We start from the raw sequence: 19506 nt of genomic DNA, 5'->3' as shown, positions 1-19506 counted from the left end.
TGGCCTTTGCCTCAACTCTTCAGCTGGCAGGAACAGAACCAGGAACACTGCGGGGGGACGTTAAAACCGGTCTGGCTGGAGGCCTTCAAAGCCGTGGCCATGTTTTCCTCTCTTCAAAAATGTCACCACTGTGTCTTGGGATTCTCTGATATGTTCTAACCTTCATCGCCATCATCTCTGGGGTGCAGGCATCTGCCTGTGGCACCCTGGGTATTGTCGTGTGCAAATGCCACGAATGAATGCATTTCAAAGTTAAACTGGGGAACTACTTGTTTTCTCATCATGTGAACAATGGCTCTTGTTGACATGTTTCTTCTTTCGGCATTTAATTGATTTAAGGCATTCTTACACTTCGGGAATGCTTTATCAAAGCGTTGAAACACTTTCTGCTGAAGAAGCTCAAAGGTGTGACAAGAAAATGACTTTTGTTGGTGCTTATAAAATATTATGTGCCCCCCACTAAGCATTCTGTAACCCAGCGCCCACTCCAGACTATTTCTAGGTGACACAGACTGAGCGTTTGATTGACAGCCTTTAATTAGAGGTATTCAACCCGTGCTTAATCCCATGTAGGCTGTGAATGGGAAGTTTTCACAAGCCCAACTTTGTCCGTCTGAAATAATTCGAAGAAATCTGTCCTGATGATGTGGAGATAGATAAATACCGCTGCAGAAATAGCATACCCTAATAGGATTTTAGCTGTAATTAGTCTGGTCATAGCAGTTGGAGAGCTGGTACCAGCGAGCACATTGGACATGAGCACAAACGAATCTTTGGAAACGGCCTCCAGACGACCAGCAGCTGCATGCACTCAGCTGGGATAAAAGAGCTCCTGAGGAGAGCAAACACAGGCTCACCGCTCAATGGGAAGGTTGGCTGCAGCAATCAGCACGAGCCGCCCACAGTGGAAGAATACCATCAAAAACAGTGGTAAATAACTTCGGTTTAACGGTAAGCAAGTCAGTGCAAACTTTAGTATGTAACAAATGGTTTCATTAGAAAAATGTACCTTTGGAGGTATTTTTAGATGTTTTTAGAAGCTTAAATGGGCCACTCCTTAATTACAGAACATTTTCTGTCCCATGAAGTCATCCATGTTAAATAAACATTTGTTGCATAAATTATAATTATTAATAAGTTACGCTGCCGTTACATTCTTCGGTTAATAGTTAACTGGAAATGTTTAAAGGCTCAGTGTAATGATTGAAAAATAGTTCATTATTTTAAAGCTGAGTATGGAAATAAACCATATAAGCAACAACCTGTGCAATTGGTCGTAGAAAACAATTTAAAACAGTTGTGTAACTAAGTCAGCACGTGCAGTGTTTTAAACCCGTTGCGCTGCATTTTGATCGTTTCTTTGACTCTTTATTTTTTCTCCTGTTGCTGTAAACTGTTAAAGGAGCTTCTATTTTACGACTGACACAACAAGCTTTGATTTTGAAGTGAAAGTTCCCGTATTTTTGGTAAAGCGAAATTTCTCTAACTTGATGCGCCCTTGAACGACGGTTGCGGCGAACGCGGTGCGCGCGCATAACGTCAGAGTTGGGGAAGTTTAGTCAAGCTCGCGAGATTGAGGAGGAAAAAACAGGATATTGACGGCCATGGCGTACAGAATAAAACCCCAATTAACGTTAAGCGGAACCATTTTCGTCACTTGTGCAAATCAGTGTTTTTTGCTAATAAATACGGAAACATTTTTGTCTTTACTGAGCCGAATAATGCACATGGTTTACTTTAAGCCAAGCTACACCATCAGGGTCATAAAGAGTCGAAGACGGAATCAACAGCTTTGTTTTTGTTATAGTATTTATGATAAACTTGTTAAATTTTACCGTCAGAAGATGACTAAAGGTAAGCCAAATTGAATAAACGTATTCTGTACTTGAACTGTTTCAAGCCTCAAACACTAACACATCATTTTAAAATAAGTGGGGGTTGTTTGTCAGAAGGCTCCAAAAAACCCGGCGAATTGACAAAAAGAGCAGCTTTCTGCGATATTTTGAATCTTCTGACCGGAAATGGCACCGTGTGTCGCTGCACGCTTGACGCAGGTTCCTGCAAACACACACCGTCTCTCAGCGAACATGGCGGCAACTTGACCACGATAGCGAGATGAAGACGGTGAGGGCTTGAAAAAGGAAAGAGGTCTGTTACAGGCTGTAGGCCCATCCGCCGACACAAAGGCAGACTCCTTCGCCATGTTGGAACACGAAAGCGCCCTTGTCCCTGCACGACCGAGGCCGGGGAAAACGTAAGCGCGTCGGTGAGTGTTTCTAAAAACGGAGTTGAGGCTACGCAGAGGAGCGGAGCGGCGCGGCGCGGAGCTCAGGGCGGACGGGAGGACGGCGGCTTCACCGGTCAGCCATGGGGGATGCGGCCCGTGGTCCCCTGCGTGTGATTTCCCACCCGGCCCACGCTCATTTTGATGGGAATTACCGCTGATCTCGAAGGCAAGCCGGGAAAACCCACCCAACACTTGAGGGGAGGAAAACGCGAAGCGCTCCCGACGTCAATGACTGTTGCGGCAGAGGAGCCCCCACGGTGGAGTCGGCCGGTTCCCAAAATATGACCAGGGGTGCTGGGACGTGTTGGCAGCAAGAAGATGACGACGGCTTCCAAATCTGGCTAGAGCCCCCGCGCGACAACCAAAAGCCATTCACCGACTCAGAGAGGGCGCAGAGATGGCGACTGTCCTTGGCATCCCTCTTGTTCCTAACCATCCTCCTCTCTGATCACCTGTGGTTCTGCGCCGAGGCCAAACTGGCCCGGACCCGGGACAAGTACGCATCCTCCCACCTCCTCTCACCCCAGACCCACTCAGCACACAGCAGCCTCAGAGGAAAACCACATGCTATTTTTATAGGAAACTCTACCAAACATTTGTGGCGGCTTGAAACTTGCCACCAGGATAGTTTATCTAACGACTGCTTTACTTTCGCAAACGCAGATGATTTGTGCAAGGGCCTTTCCGACAAAGAGGGGACGCGGGCTGTAAATATGAGCGATTTGTACCTCTCCTTTTGTAACTCCTACTCTCTGCTGGATTTGTTTAACGGCTCGACAAGTCCGGACAATTTGAACTGCAGCCTCGACGTGCTCGGGGATGGCGACACCACCAGATGCAGCGAGTGCGTTCAGGCGTACCAGCGCTACGACCAGCACGCCCAGGAGAAATACGAAGACTTTGAGCTCCTGACTCAGAAATATGAGCCGGGGGCATATTCAGTGCGGACGTGCATGGAGCAGTGCAAGGTAGGCTGCTGAGAGAAAAAAAAAAAAAAGGGGGGGGGGGGGGGGTGTTGGGGGGGTTATGTGGTGGCCATCTGTTGATTTGGGCCCGGATAGATGCCAGTTTTGGTCCTCCTGCTCCTGTCGCCATGGAGACGGATGACAGATTCAAGGAGACTCCCGGCTCCAGGCCTCATGTTCATTCATCTCCTCCTTGTGTTTAGGCCCCATGCTAATGTGCAGATGGAGGCCCTGCTAGTATTTCATTTCCTCATGCCTCTGCCTTCCTCTTCTACTTCATGCTCTCTTCTTTGACTTCAAAAACCGCCTCTCTAGCTCATGATCCGCGATCGATTACTCAGATGAAGGCTGTTGGAATCGCCCCAGCCTGGCGCTTACAACACTGCCTTTTATAAAGAGGCTGATGGCTTTTGCAAACAACACACTTGGAGACCTGTGATGCGTGCGTGCGTGCGTGTGTGTGTGTGTTGTGGCAGTTCGCCAGGTGTTCATCTTGGCCAGTCTACTCCATATCGAGAGCGTTTCATTAAAGTCAAGAGGTGGTTTCCCTGCCTAATGTGCCGGAAGTCTTTTTCCGCTCCGCCTTGTGTTTGCTCATTATAGAGCCGCACGTAGGCCTCGGCTAGGCCCGGGCTCGCTGCTTGATTGCCATGCGCTGTTTACCAGCTCGTGACAAAGCACGGTGGGTCATAAGTGGGTTGTAATCGGTGTCCAGGGAAACGCGCATGGAGCGAGGAGGCTGAGATGCGGTCAGCACCGCGGACAGCTCCACGGGAGCGGCGGAGCTGTCCTCGGTGCTGAATGGCGCTCACCCGGCTCCATTCACAGAAGCCCTGGCCAATCCCAGATGGCCTCCATTCACCCAACCAGCGTTAGAGACACATGCACAGGCGAGAAAAAAATTTAATCAGGCCATCTGCCTACTTTTATAAATTCAGTGCATTTCGCCTCACACAGTGGAAGAACATTTTAAAAGCCAACACTGCTGTCTGTTGTGTGTGTTTACTGGCTTTCTTTTACCTTTTCTTTCCTGTTGGAGGTCTCGGGTTGTTTCAAATAGGTGCTTGAAATTCAGTTTGTCAACAAATGCGTGAAAAATATCTTTGAACTGTTTAGAAATAATATTCTTCAGAGAAAGACTGGAAAAGATTAGCATATTTCTCCCTCTACAGTGCAGAATATCATTAAACTAATGAAGTTGGTTTTTTATTGAATTTTAGTGTGTAAAGAACAAGAAAGCGAGCCGTGACTCTGATCCCTCAGATGCTGCTGCATCATCATCATTTATCAATAGCCGACAGAACCACATGGACAAGGGGTTACTTTGGGTAACATTTGTCAAGCAGACTTACATTAACAAACTTTACTGTGCAGAAAAGAAGCCTTATGTTAAGAGGTGGCGTCCACTTCTCTGGGCTCGGAGGCATCTGGGATGGACCATGTTCAGACCAATCAGTATTCCAGATCTTTGTAAGAAGAAATGGACGCCGTGTGCTCCGGAGCAAAGAGAGGCATCCAGATTTTACAGAAACATATGCTGCCTTCAAGAACACATCTTTTCCCAGGACGACCATGTAAAACCACCTAATGCAGACATTACAAAGGCAGAGCTGAGGAAGAAGAGGGTACAGGTCAGGACCTCAGACTTTTCAAAGGAAAAAGAAAATTTAATTTGATTGCACAACTTAAGACACATTTGTTAGAAGAATGGGACAAAATAACCTCTTCAAGACTTTATATTATTGATGTCAGCACATCTTGTGTGAAAAGGAATGAAAACATGACAAAGAAGTAAAAGCCTTATTATTTTAGGTCAGAGAAATAATGTATATTAACAAATTAAATGCAGCTGATGAGAGAAAACATAGAATATCTTTGGTTAACACTGTCTGCAGTGAAATAAGTCAAAGTCACTGTAAGAAACACAGTTGCATTTAAATTTCCACTTTAGATTGAATTCTTTTTCTGATTTTAGCTTCATAAAAAAACACACACACACCACCTTGAATACACAAAAGAGCTGTTTGCTGTACCTGAATTATCTTTAACCTGAAACCAGGCTTTACGTTTTGATATCTGATGATTGAAAATCCTGTTTTGAATGGAACAGAAGACGTCTGAAGGGAGCATCTCGGGTTCTTGCTTATTGTTGATAAACGTTTTTATGAAAAACAGCTGATATTAACTGAAGAATGTGCCTGCTTGAATCAGCTAAAGATGCCTGCTTTCTTCTGTGTTCATGGTTTCATGTTTTACTCACTGCCCGTCTCAGGCTCGTTCTCCAGGCTAACCTCTTGGCATTTGTAGGGAAAACAGTCATTTAGTCATGCTGCTAATTTCTTTAACAGTGACCATTCTCTTTCACCTTCTTGATTATAGGTTTTCCAGAGTTCAGTATATGTTACAGAAAGAGCAGCATGACTCAAATGACAAAGTGGAGTTAATGACCACCTACTTGGAGAGGCCCAGCAGTTTAAGCTGTACGCTGGCTCTGACAGATGTGTATGTTTTCTCACACACAGTCACACAGTTCATAGCCACACACTCGACTGTGAAGTGTGAAAACAGCCAAGGAAACAGAGAAGCGTTTACTCGAGGACAATCTCTGGCATTTTGAGATTATTTAACATGAAGAGCTGCCTTTGTTGCACAGGAGTAGCTCCAGTGGTCTGCAGGTGGTCCTTTGATTCCTCTAGCCTGGGGTGAAACATCACACAGCGGACACAACTGGTGTGCTGTCCCTCGCAGTGGGGTCCACCATCGTCTGACTCAGTGAAAACCCGCCATTCATGTTGACAGCAGGGCCAAGGTTGAAACATTCAAACTGGAACCGACACGCTCGGCAGAAATGTTTCCCATTCTAGTTTGTCAACCCCTGTGTTACATTCTGACAGTGGTGAAAGCTGAAAGTGTCATTTAAAGTATAGTCATGTAAAAAAAAGAAACTACATCCTCGTTCAGTTCTAAAGTTTCACATGTCAGGACATAATATCTAAAGAAAATCATCCAGTACTTAACACATCTTAAAATTAGGTACAGTAAAAACAACACGTTGTTTCACTTTGTAATTATTTAGCCAATAAAAAGACCAAAATACACAAGCAGTGCATGAAAAACCATTTCCAGACTATCTGGAGTCCATCATTCTACAGAGAGAAAGATTATTCACAAGTGGAAAACATTCAGGACAGCTGTCAATCTTCCCAGGAGTGGACGTCCCAGCAAGTTCACCCCAAGGTGAAGAAGCCCAGAGCTACATCTCAGACTCTACAGGCCTCAGTTAGCATGTTAAAGGTTAAAGGTCACCCCAAGGTGAAAAAGCCCAGAGCTACATCTCAGACTCTACAGGCCTCAGTTAGCATGTTAAAGGTTAAAGGTCATGACAGCACAGTTAGAAAAAGACTGAACAAGGATGGCTTGTTTGGAAGGGCTGCAGGAGAAAGCCTCTTCTCTCTAAAAAGAACATGGCAGCACAGCTTAGGTTTGCAAAGCTGCATCTGAACAAAGCACAAGACTTCTGGAACAATGTCCTTTGGACAGACTAGACCAAAGTGGAGATGTTTGGTCCTAATGCACAGCAGCACGTTTGGAGGAAACCAAACACAGCATATCAGCACAAACACCTCATACCAGCTGTCTGAACCTGTGTCCATTAACTGCTCAGGTATTTTAACACAGCTGATAAACATTAAAAAAAAGAAACGTGTCTAAAATCCTGGAAATCTTTACTTCTCAAAAAGCGTCTAACTTAGTCCAGTGGATTCTTATGTAATTCTAATTTAAATGCAATATTTTCCTCCACTATTTGTTTTATTTCACATGCTCCTATTACAGGTTTGAAGTTGGCCTGTCGAAGTTGGAGGGAGTCACGACATTAGAGTCCTTTGAGTCCGTGGAAGATTGTTTGGTAGCTGTTAGTCAAATTAGATCTGTCCTGATGGAGTAAATTAGCCGTCTTTCCGCATGTTAAACTTTAATAAATTAAGATAATTTATTTACTAATCAACATCATATGATCAGTCAGGGCTTTAACCAATTTAATTTGTTTCAGAGATGGACCAGTTGATGTTTTGGGCTCGAAGGATTCGTTTCCCAAATATGCAAAGAAAATAAGCACCAACAGCAGGCCGTGATGCCTTGTAGCAGATAGATTGTGGTAATTATACTAATGGGTCATTTCTTTGTAAGCCCTGAAGCTGCGACCTGGTTCTGTGAAGTCATCATTTCGTTTTCATCCATCTAGTGCTAAAATGATGCATGTACCGAAATAAATTATCACCGGAGTCGGCTCATAGCATGCAGAGGATGGAAGGCTGGAAAAGATCCTCGTTGCATTGAGGCTCCTTTCTGGTTGTTTATCAGCATTTCCCACCAGAAAGAGCAAGTTCTGTTCTCTCTGTTTAAATCCTCCGCATGTAACACTCAGAGGTATCCCTTTGAAAAAAAGCAACTCAATATTCAACTTAGATATGTTTCCGTCTGTGTGGAATCAAGTGAAAGTGATAATTAGAATTGTTGTTTGTTTCTTGTCCAAAATATAGTTATTTAATATTTATCTAACCCTCTTCCATGTGGGTTTCTGATTTGCATTTAGAGAATGTGAATGGTATAATATCCCAGATATCCCTTTTCCTGTTGTGGATGTCCACCACATCTGTTGTTGTTTTCCCCTTTAGGTTTCCAGTTAGGACAATAACTTCTTCTACTTATTGACAGCCACGAGCAGCCTATACCGCCACCCTGTGGTGACACTACACCTCACAACCGAGTTCATTCACTTCAGACCAGTTAATGGAAACGTTGTGAGTTAGAAATATAAATATCCCCAAAGCAAAACCACATTACATTCTTAAAAGGCTATTTAAGGCCTTCCTGCATGCTTTATACAGTAATGATTTTAACAGAGTCACTCTAAGTCCTGAGGCTGGCATGGGATTATTTAGAAAATATTTTTTTCTCTCACAAAACTTTGACAATCTGAGAACTTTTGCATCTAATGCTACGTGGATTGAAAGGGTGTCCCTCCTGTCAGTATTTGGGAATATGGATTGACGAAAAGCTGTCATTTAAAGCACATATTTATGTTGTTAAGAAACTCAAAATGAAGATTGACTTTGATTTTAACTTAAAAACTTGCACAAGCCTTTCTTTGAACTAGCAGGCAGCCTTCTCCACCTTAAGGAGCCTTGATTAAGTGCACCATGCTTCTCCACGTTTAATTTCAACTGTCTCGCTCACCTCTGCATACTCTATGATTTAGTTGATGATTCGTAGGCAATAACACCAGAATGTGTTCATCTATAAAGCTCTGCTGGGTACCACCTGCACGCCTCCAAGTGGTTGCTCTTGAATGTTCTCCAGGCTTTGACAGACTTCGGTAAAGCAGCGTTTTAAACTGAAAACACTCATATTCATTAATGATTGTCTTAATGTGCTTGTTTTATATTGTTGTGATTTTGTATGGCTGCTACTTGGACCGGGTCTCCCTTGTAAAAGAGATTTCTGATCTCAGTTGGACTTAGATAAAGACTTTTTTGAGGCTTTTCCCAGATTTGCTTCATCAGTGAATGGAAACCCCGGCATATCATATATAGAGAAGACTGTTTGAGCCAAACAATCCAAACGAATGGGAAACATAATTGAGATTATAGACTGAAATGATTTTGTCAGGGAGTTACATTTGAATCGGGGGATCCAAATTTGGGGACTTGACAGTTACACATTCATGGAGTCAGAGTTTAAGCATAGTATTTTACATTATGCTGCATTATGGGTTATTTATGTCCCTTCTGTGGCTCGACTATGATTGTTTTTAAAGATTTTGTGTTGGGAATACTTTAGTCAGCCCTAAAGAAAGGAAATTCTGATCTTTCCTGTGATGCAATTTGCTCATAAAGAGGAAATATGTTTATGAAAACTAGGTTCATAGGGTTTCTTCATGAAAATAGGGAGCTTCAGAGACTGGAAAATGCTAATAAGTGTCAAAGAAAAGATTGGAAAAGATTAGTAAGTCAGCCTGCTGTGTGGTGGGTACAACCCCTGAGTAGCCAAACACTTTTACAGTGTCAAAATGTCTGCGTGGGATGAGAAAATTACAGTTCACACAACAGCGTGCATTGTTTTTAATACTTATTGGCATAACAATGATCTGAAGTGAAGAGAAAAATCAGTTTTTGATCAAACACAGTCTGCTTGTCTGGAGGAAAGAGCCCCAACCACCATGACAGGGCTCAGTCTTCCTGGGCCTGCAGCCCGAGACAAAAATGTCTTCAGTTTTTCATAAGTGAAAATCCTTTGACAAGAGTAATGAACGGGCAGCGCAGGTGTCTGCTCCCCGGTTCCTCCCTGCTAATTTGACTCATCTGGGAGCTCGAAAGCCACCTGATGGCCAAGTAATAACACAGTCACTGGAACTGATCAACTCTTTTTTTTAAATCTTTTTCAGCTTCTCCGCATTGTTCTTCTGACACTAATCCTGCTGCTTTTTTTGCTGCTATCACCACTGCATCACTACTACAGTCCCTGTCTGGCGTTTTCACAGATTCGTCTCCTCCTCCCACCCTCCAGGTCAAACTGAAAGTCTAATCTTAGCTGGTGTTGTGTTCATATGGAAAGGAGGACAGCGGCCGCAGCATCCTCCCTCTCTAGATCCTTGTCAACCACACACATCTGCATTGATCTCATCTCTTTCTGAGCCGGAGGGATGGGCTGCAGCGATACCAAGAAGTTGATCCCTATTGATTTGCGCTGAGCGCTCCATGTTCACCCGTCCTTCATGTGATAGTAAGCAGCTCCTTTGACCAAAATAGGGCAGTGGCTGAGCAGTGACATGATTGTGTTACTATCTGGGCCTGTTTGATTGTGTCGTATGACCTGGGAACAAGTGTGTGTTTTACAGGAATGGATGAGACCAGTGTTTGAACTTCACACTCATCTGTTGTCTCTCTGCCTACATTATGGACAGCCATGCAATTGTGCAGTAAATGATGTGTGACAGCAATGGCATCAGTGCTCAGATGGGGTCCTTGAAACTAAATCTAAACGCAGATGGAGCTCTGCAGAGTGCTGCTTTTTCTCATCGGGTTTGGAAAAAGGCTTGAGCTCTACATTCAAAGATATTTTAAACAAAATCTCACCAAAATGTTTACACTAACTAATACGTGTGGCCAAAATCCTGCCCTGATTATTGATCTGTTCACCCCAACTGTTTGTCTGCCATACAGAAATAACTTACACCTCCTCATGTACCGTGTCCAATGAGCGCCTTCAAACTGTGTCAACAGCAGTCAGTGCATTTACTTCCACATCTAAGTCGAGCTGTAGCTCAGCTGGGCCCCTCTACTTTTCCCAGTATACAAGCACAGGAGGGGAATCCATTTATTGATCTAAGTATGTCAGACGCCATTATGATAGGTGGTGATGTGCCCTGCTGTGCTTTTTAGTATCGGGCCTTTTCTTGGTGAGCTTTTAGCAGATAAACAATTTAGCTGACAGCAAATTAGTAGTTATTTTCTACTAATAAGATGTACACTGTCCCTGTTACAGGCTTCTTCTGCTTTTACTTCTGGGGGAAAGTTTGGAACTGTGGTGCTGAAATCCTAAACCAGTATAAGCTCCACTAAACGTGTGCATGCAGGAGAAATTCAACTTCCAACCATGATTAGCACAGTTACAGCTCAACTGGGTCGAGCTGTAACTGTAGCTTCAGTAACGGCCTTCAATGATTTGCAAATGTCATAAACCAATATTTTGTTCACAATAGAATGTAGAAAACACACCAAATGTTGAGAAACAGCTGGAGGAACATGTTGTAACTAATTAGGTTAAAGGGGAACTGGAGATCCATATAACGGAGTGAACGGGGCTTAGAGGATGCAGCCTCTAAATAAGGCATTATCTGTCTTTATTTCACCAATACTTTAAGAAGAATGAATGAATGAACGTGTGCTATAGCTCTGTTAGCTCATAGCTGCTGTTATGTGGCTACTTGCAGCTATAGGAGAGCTAACGGAGGGATTTCTACACAGGCACTCTACTGGGACCACTTCATCCACACGCCCCCCTGCAGCACAGTTTATTTACTCCGTGCTCTGTGACAGTCGGCTAACTTCACACAGAGTTTGCTGCTGATAGTTTGGTGCAACATGGCAGGATATTTATCAGATTTTGACAATGTGAACGACGACTTTGAGTAAGATGGACGTTCTTATGTGCTATCTAAATATCTTCCGAAGAACGCGGACTTTTGCCAAACTGTTCTCGGTGAGTAAATAAACGTATTTCATGTCAGAAATAAGGTCTAGGTTTAAAAATATCGGAGTTCCCCTTTAATTAGCAACAGATCAGTAACATGATTGGGTATGAAAAGATGTATATGTTACAAATGTACAGTAAAGTTGTTATAACTATAAATAAAAGTATAAACAGGCTATGAATGTACAGACTATAAACAGGTTAGAAATATGAAGGGGCATAAACAGAGAATATAAGTATGGGAGAGTATTTATGAACAGTAACAGATTATCTATACAGTATATACAGTAGTCCATGTGTTATTGGTGTGTATCTGGGGATGCAGTCCATCGTTATTGTTCATGTGTCAGGAGGCAGAGTTCAGGAGTGTGACATCTGTGGGGAAGAAGCTGCTCCGGTACCTGGTGGTCTTAGTCTGGAGGCTCCTGTAGCGCCTCCCAGAGGACAGGAGGGTGAAGAGTCTGTGTGCTGGGTGCTTTTTCCCAGCCCGTTTCAGACCCCGCTTCCTGTAGATGTCCTCTATGGCAGGAAGTGGTGCTCCGGTGATGCTTTGAGCTTATTTGTAAAAAATAACTACTAATTTGCTGCCAGCTAAATTGTTTATCTGCTAAAAGGTCACCGGATGATTAAATTTGAGTACTTGATTTTTTTTAAAGGCAGATTACACCCAACACATATGTCTTATCTGGCTCTTTCTTTCTGGAAAGTTTAAAGAATCAGAAGTATATTTAGATGCCATTCAACCCACAATTAAATGCAAGAAAGCCACGTAACATAATTCCTCCTAGTTTTTTTTGGTTTGTTTTATGGTTGTTGAATTTTGTGCAGCACACAGTAGCTGTTGCACTTTGTTGGCCCTCAAGGTAAAAGAAAAACACCAGTTAATTCTGGATTATGTTCTGTCACTGTATCTGTGCAGTGAAAGGACAGGTTTCATGTCTACCTGGAGGATATTAGCTCATTGTTTAGCTGTTTGACCTGCAGCTTTATTGTTTTTTTTGCTCTGAAAAGTAACTAGCTGGGGGATGTAAGGCAGCACTTAGCAGCTAGAGAGACACATATTTCTGCAAAAAGGATTATGAATATTTAATTTACATTTATAAGGCTCCAAAAAAGAATACTAATGTTGGTCTGTAGAAAGCTATAGCTAATCCTGGCAGAGGATCATTTCTGTCAGACGCCGTTTCTAAGTATATTCCCCAGAATCGTAGCTATATCCAACATATATGAGTCAGGGATATATGGTCATATTGATATAAACTGCAGATATCATGACATGCAAGATGCATTGTTCGAGGATGTTATCCGATTTGCTTTTATCTAATGTTTTATTCCTTCCAATTGAAATTCACCAGGATTCAGAGATGGCTCACGAAAATCCTCTCATCAGTGATGGTCCACAAATTACCATGCAGTTGCCTCAGTTGCAGGTCCGTGTGGTGGTTTTAGTTTGAATTTGGTCCCTCGATGTGGTCTTTGTGTTGCAGGGATTTTGTGTGTGCATATCAAACAAGCCGGGGAAGTGGAAGTGCTGCTTTGATTTGCTCTCATGCTCTTCCCGCAGTACCCCCTGCTTGATGAGAAGGTACATATATGCACTAACTGTGTTAATGTGGGTTATGTAGCTGCACGAGTTTGCTGTAATCGCCAGTGCTTTTCAGATATTGATGCCTCTTTCTTTAGCCTTTCATTTACAGTTGATGTTAGCCAACAGAGTGTGTGTGTTTGATCCAGTCACTGAGCCTCTTGTGCTGCTCACCTGACTGGGTTTTTACGAGTGTTGTGCAGCGATGCGCTCACATGGGATATCCGCCATTCTGCCTCCCTGCGGCGGTTGGGAATGCTGACCTTGGAGAAGGTTTTGTCCCTGCGAGTCGCCTGCCCCACTCCACGAGAGCTCCATTTATGAATGGGCTGATCCCTGAGCAGAATGCTAATGAGGCAGGAACAGGAAAGAGGGCAGGCCAATGCTGCAGTGCACGGCATCACTTCCATATAGTAACATCTGGGAAGGAGATCACAAGAGCTGAGCGTAGGCCCGGAGGATGGGAGGGAAACTAAAGCAGAAACAACCGAAGCAAAAAGGGGTTACCATGGGTAACCTTGCTAATAGGCCTAGCTTTGCCTCAGTGGCATTTCAGTTGCAAATGAGTCATCTCTGTGACATCCAGTAATGTTATCAATCAGGGCCGGAGAGTAATCGTAATAACAGCTAAATGGCAACAGGAGTGACTCCATTTCGATAGAAGGATTTTTCTGTGTCTCTGTGACACCGTTTGTTACATCCTACATTCATTACACCACCACTTACCTAATGAGCCATTAAGTTTTTAGCTACCCAGGCTCTGCCACCCCTCTTTCATTAGCATGCACCCTGACCACAGATCTAAGGCTTAATTTCTTTAAGTTACTCAACCCAGAAGGTCGTTTTATGCTATGATGTTGTTCTGAATGTACTGTTGGAAATGAGCAAGACCGACTGGAATGAAACTGTAATAAAAGGGATTTTTAACCCATTTCTGAAAAAAATAAAAAGCAATTTTGGACGAAAGTCGGTTTACATCTGAACACATGCCTCTGTTTTCCGTGTAAGGATTAAATAACTTTATATTGTCCCAAGGAAAACACAGACAGATGTGTCAGAATGACTCATCCATTCAAAAATCCTCTCCGGAGAGGACTTGCGTTTGGTTCCCAAGCTGTTCGTCTGTTTAAGCAGTAATGGAAGAGCCAAAATTTAATTATAGTAAAAACATTCATTAGTTGGGCTTCATAGCTGAGAAAATGAAGATGTTTCGAGCAGGATGTTCTTTTCCCATGAAAACGGTCAGACTAATACCTTCATTAATTTAGTGCGCCGCATCAATTAGTCTAACAGTCCTATTGTCTGCATTGGTATTTAGGTGGATTATTTTTACAGGAACATACATAAGCTTGAAATTATATCCCAGTCGCTTTGTGCTGACTTTATTGTATTATACCGTGGAGTTTAGCTGATGAAGGAAGGGCCTTTTTGCTGCTTGGTGGGGAATTTGTGCCTGAGCTGACGGGGCCGTATGAAAACTGATGGCTGGCTACCATGAGGGATGTCTTCAGATGATCATTTTTTAAACTCATCGTGGCACTTACAAGATGATTCTTTATTCCCCATTCATGCATCCTTTTTAAAGCCTTCTCACATCAGGCCTGTGTGTACATTCAGAACAGGAGACTAGGTAAAAGGTTACCTGTTTTTCTCTGTTAAGCTCCATGTGGCCCATTAGGATGATTGAAGATGATGTTTGTCCTGTTAAATTAATTGTCAGTGGTTGCACTGTGTAAATAATGGTAATGTAGTTAAAGCTGTGAGTACTACTGCACCCATAATCTCAGTGCAATACTTCACATTTTCATCAAGTAGAATGAAACAATCATTGTGTTAATTAGTCTCCGTTTTTGGTTTACATGACGTGGCTTTATTCTAACATGATGAAACAGACTGTTAGCTCTTCATTTTAGTTGTGTAACTTGGATCGTTTCTAACTGGTCATTACACATGGCTTACAGTGCACACGCTGTGCAATGAGCACCAACCAAGTAGGCTAGAATATTACAGCAGCAGCAGGAAGTGGACAATATCTGCGCTTAGTATGACTGTAACTGTTCAAATATGGTTGTAGTCCATACCTCAACTTTATATGTACATATATATATATATATATATGTGTGTGTATACTTAAATTATAGAAGCAAACAATAGTGTTGGGATTGCTGTCTGAGTGATCTGATGCACAATAATAAAAAAAAATTCAGTGTTCTTATTATCATCTATTTTTAATATAAATATAATATATTTTTGGCTGAATTATGTATTTTATTAAAGTTCTGTTTGCAGTTTCTAACTACTTTTATCTTAACTAATTGTTTCCCTGTGAAATCAACCAGTCTTACCTAAAGGCTACCACTTTGGAGCAAGAGATGAGTGAGTCCGATTGAGTGTTTGTCAGCAGGAAGAGGGCGCTGCATCTGTCCAGTGTTGTGAAGACGTCTATTATTTGATACCTTTGTTCCAACCCTCACCTATGGTCACAGATCTGGGTGGTGACCCAAAGAAGGAGGTTACAGACACAGGCAGCTGAAATAGGTTTCCTTCAGGTGGTGCCAGGGCTCAGCCTTAGAGACAGGAGGAGGAGCTCCACCATCCGGTGGGAGTCATTGAAAGGAGTCAGCTGAGGTGGTTCAGAGATGGTTTTAGGACATGTCCAACTAGGAGGAGACTTCGGGGCAGACCCAGAAAAAGCTGGAGGGAATATATTTGTATTCTGCCCAGGGAACGCCTCGGGGTCCCCCAGGAGGAGATGGAGAGTGTCGCTGAAGTGAGGGACGTCTGGGTTTCTCCTGGACCTGTTGCCTCCCCGACCTGTCCTCTGATCAGCAGAAGATAATAGATGGATGGATAAGAATTAAGCACTGTAGAAATAAACAGCATCAGTTTGCTTCAACACAGCCTCTGGCAGGTTTTCGTTGGTGCTGTCTCTGTCTCTGAAGTTTATTTGTTACAAATGGCCTCTTTGAGGATGGCAGGATATCAGACTGATGGCAACTCATGCAAAAGCATGAACAGAATTTGTCCTCAAAAGCAGATAGTTCTCATAACAGGGGGGTTCTCCTCTTGTCAAAATCTAAATCAGCTCCTGAGTACAGCTGTAGTGCAGAGCGTGCAGAAGTCGCTGTGTTCAGGACGTTATCGCTCAGCTGTGGATGCTCACATCGTATCGTTGCAGGAACAGTTGTGGTGTGAACTGCCCTTAAAGCCTTGTTCACGCTACAAGAGTTTAAGCCGGATTGGTACGTCCCAGAAAAATGTTGGAAGATGCAGAGAAAACACCCCAGACCTCCTCCAAGTCCCGGCTGAATACCTGTGATGCTTGATAGTCTCAGGGAGTCAGAGGGAGGGGTGAGGAGCGACAGCCAATCAGAGCCCAAGATACAGAACAAGAAGGACCAAACCACACAAAGAGTCCCCCTCACTCTGCTCTTTTTCTCCTCTCGCTGTTCTTCAGAGCAAAGCACCTTGCGGCACCTTGTTTCCATCAAATCTCCATTATAGAAATATGCTGATACACGCATCATGACTATACGTCACCGCGGTGAAACGAGCAGGCGGGGTTGCAAAATCTTGAGATGAGCTCTGTGGATACGATATAAAAACCCACCGAACCGAAGAGAAGCATGTCGTTTTGTGTGAGAAACACATTGCTCTGACTCTGACTCTGATAACTCAGCTAAAGTCTCTGTTTGCCTTCTTGAGACAAAACTTGGTTATTCTCGAAGGCATCATTTTTATTTGATAAAAGTCTTCTCTGACATCACAACGACACACACCAATATTTTAGTATCTTTCAGCTTTGAGAAGCTTCACTCCTGGTGCAGCTGCCAGACCTCGAGCACAATCTGAGTGTTAGGGAAATATCTGCAGCTGTAGGTTCTCCCCTTGGAAATAAGCTTAATAAATAACCTTGACTCTTGAGAGACGGCTGCTGCATTTATGTCCTGACATTCAGATCTAGAAATGCAAACCACGAGGCCCCTTGAAGTGCGGGGGCACTGTGTGACGGCACACTTCACACAGCATCTGCGGCAGTTCTGGTTGTCTTTTGTAAGATTTACAGGATGAGATTGTACACTGCTGCCACAGTATGATATATAAGACAGTTTAATGGCTTTAGTGTATCAGAATGCATCCCTCTGGTGTGCTATCTGCTATCTGCAGCAGCCTACAGTGCCATGTTAAAGGAAACCAGCAGCTTCTCATTCAGACTTTTCTCTTCAGAATGAAAATGTTCCTCCTCCGCTGTGACATGTATTCTACTTGAAAAAAAAGTGGCCGAGGAGCCGAGACTTGCAGGAAGAAGAATTCAAAGGGAATCGCAGAGAAAAGCTAATAACAGCAGGATCAGAGTTCCACTCCACTCTCAGCTTGCCTCCTGTGGGTAAGATACTGTGGCCACAGGGGCTGGGTGTTGTCAGAGATGTAACATGGATATATATCCTGCTTTATCCTGCTTATTGGTTCTGTTTTTTGTGCAGTTGAGTCAGAACAGGTTGCTCATTTCCTTTATTTGGAAACTGCTCTTTTAATTGGACTCTTAAAAGATCTGAGTCATGGGTTCTTTAAGGATTCCTTCATTATCAAACATTTTGATTTGATTTGATGTTGCATCTCTTTTTTACCTCGCAAACTAGCTGAATTCTTGTGAGATTTGCACAAATTTCTGCACAAATTGCACAAATCTGGCCGTGTTGGACTTATATTCACTCACCAGTTCTGCTTGTATACTTTGTTTAATTTGATTGGTTGAAGTGTGACTTTGACAGATGGATACTTGGCATAAGTATTCGGGTGCTGAATACAACCCCAGCAAGACCTTATTCTGTTTTCGTTTTAATTATAACTCTAATTTATTCACAATTGAACATAAATTTTGTAAGTGAAACATTTTACTGTTGAATGAAAAATATTTGGCCGTCACATTTTGATGGTGAAGATTTTCCATAACTGTTAACCTGAGATGTTTAGCATTTGCTTTTCTGGAGTAGAGATAGGTTGAGATATGATTTTAGAGGTTGGAGCATAAAAAGAAGATCCTTGAAGGGGCCGTAGTAAGGAGGATTGTCACTACACTACAAACAATAACCCCAGTTAACCCCAGTTCACCTTCCCATTCTCTGTAAGCAAACTAACCACGATGTTTTACTGCAGTCACACAAAATCTCACCTAAAATCTCAAAAATGAAAGTGGGCTGCTGTTTATTGTTTCATATCAGTGTTAAGTTTACGCCATTACCGAGTGTCTCATAATTTAAATATTAACATTACTCTGGTCTGCAGCCTTAGGCTAAGTGTTTTTGTTGCAGACAACAGCTTACTTGTTAAAACTGAGACATAAATCCCTTCAAACCAGCCTTAAACAGAGCACCACACCAGTGCTGTGTATGAGATCTGATCAGAAACACAGACAGACAGAAGAACTGTATTTCAGTTCCTCGATGTATTCTATTTTCCATCTTTTACAATGTAGCTTTTAATCTGTTTTATGTCAAGGTGCATCCGTTCAATCCCAGAAAACATTGAAGATAAAAGGAACAACTGGTGGCACAGAAGGCAAGTCTGCAGAGGAGATCAAAGCAGATTTCAATCCCAACAAAAAAACATGTTAAGATGAGATTCATTCTTGTCAGATTTTGATGCCATAACACATGAAGCTCAAGTTTCCTGTCAGAAGAAAGCCTTTAAAGGAGATGCTTTTAGTGGAGTCAACCCAAAATCTTCATGTTTTAGTCCCTTAGCCACATTTTATCCAACCCTTATCACAGCAACGTGCACTGAAATTAAAGAAAATTAGGATGTTTTTATATTTGACAGATCATTGCCGAGGATTTTCCAGGTTCCAGCGTTGGATAACATGGAGTGATCAGGACGAGGCGGTTTAATTTGGCACGAACAGAGAGAATGTCGAACCATCACCAATAACTCCCTCTTACACCCACAGTGCTGCACAGAGCTCCCCTGAAAACCTTCTCCTCACTGGAACTACTCAGTGTTAAATGGGACCTTTATCACGTCTTTAATATATGCTCTTAGAGATATTAGTAAATTCCTCTCTAGGTTAAGATAAGTTAGGGTTCAAAGCTGCAGAGATGGCAGCAGGAGGGAGTGAATCAGCGCAGGAGCTTGTATCAGGCTTCGGTGTGGGTGGAATGGGAGGCTTTTTTTTCTAATATGTTCATCATTGCCTCCAGGATTTTAATGACATTTCACTAACTTAGTCCGAATTACCAAAGGTTTACTTACAGTGACACACATATTCTGTTACTCACGTTAAGCAAATCCAATGTTTGGCTATCGGTGTTCAGAGAATCCACCACGAGACCATGGATTGTCATGAAACTGTGTCCAGACATGCATCATCCCCAGAGGGAGAACTCTGCTGACTTTGGTGACCCCTGTTTTTTCTTCTT

General features: G+C 42.8%; 1 protein-coding gene across 1 annotated transcript in view; it reads left to right on the top strand.

Moving 5' to 3' along the window:
• Window positions 1–2078: 2078 nt before the first annotated feature.
• The window catches only part of LOC140279656 (NALCN channel auxiliary factor 1-like), a 32988-nt gene continuing 15560 nt past the window's right edge, over window positions 2079–19506 (top strand). Inside the window, exon 1 of the mRNA XM_072374849.1 lies at window positions 2079–3255. Within this exon, the coding sequence (XP_072230950.1) occupies window positions 2569–3255 (687 nt within the window). The 5' untranslated portion in view covers window positions 2079–2568. The remainder of the gene's footprint in view (window positions 3256–19506) is intronic.

The sequence above is a fragment of the Leuresthes tenuis genome, unplaced genomic scaffold (assembly GCF_036924035.1).
Source record: "Leuresthes tenuis unplaced genomic scaffold, fLeuTen1.0.hap1 SCAF_1, whole genome shotgun sequence".
NCBI lineage: Eukaryota > Metazoa > Chordata > Actinopteri > Atheriniformes > Atherinopsidae > Leuresthes > Leuresthes tenuis.
Note: the sequence above shows the minus strand (reverse complement) of the source record. Positions and strands in the feature narration are given on the sequence as shown.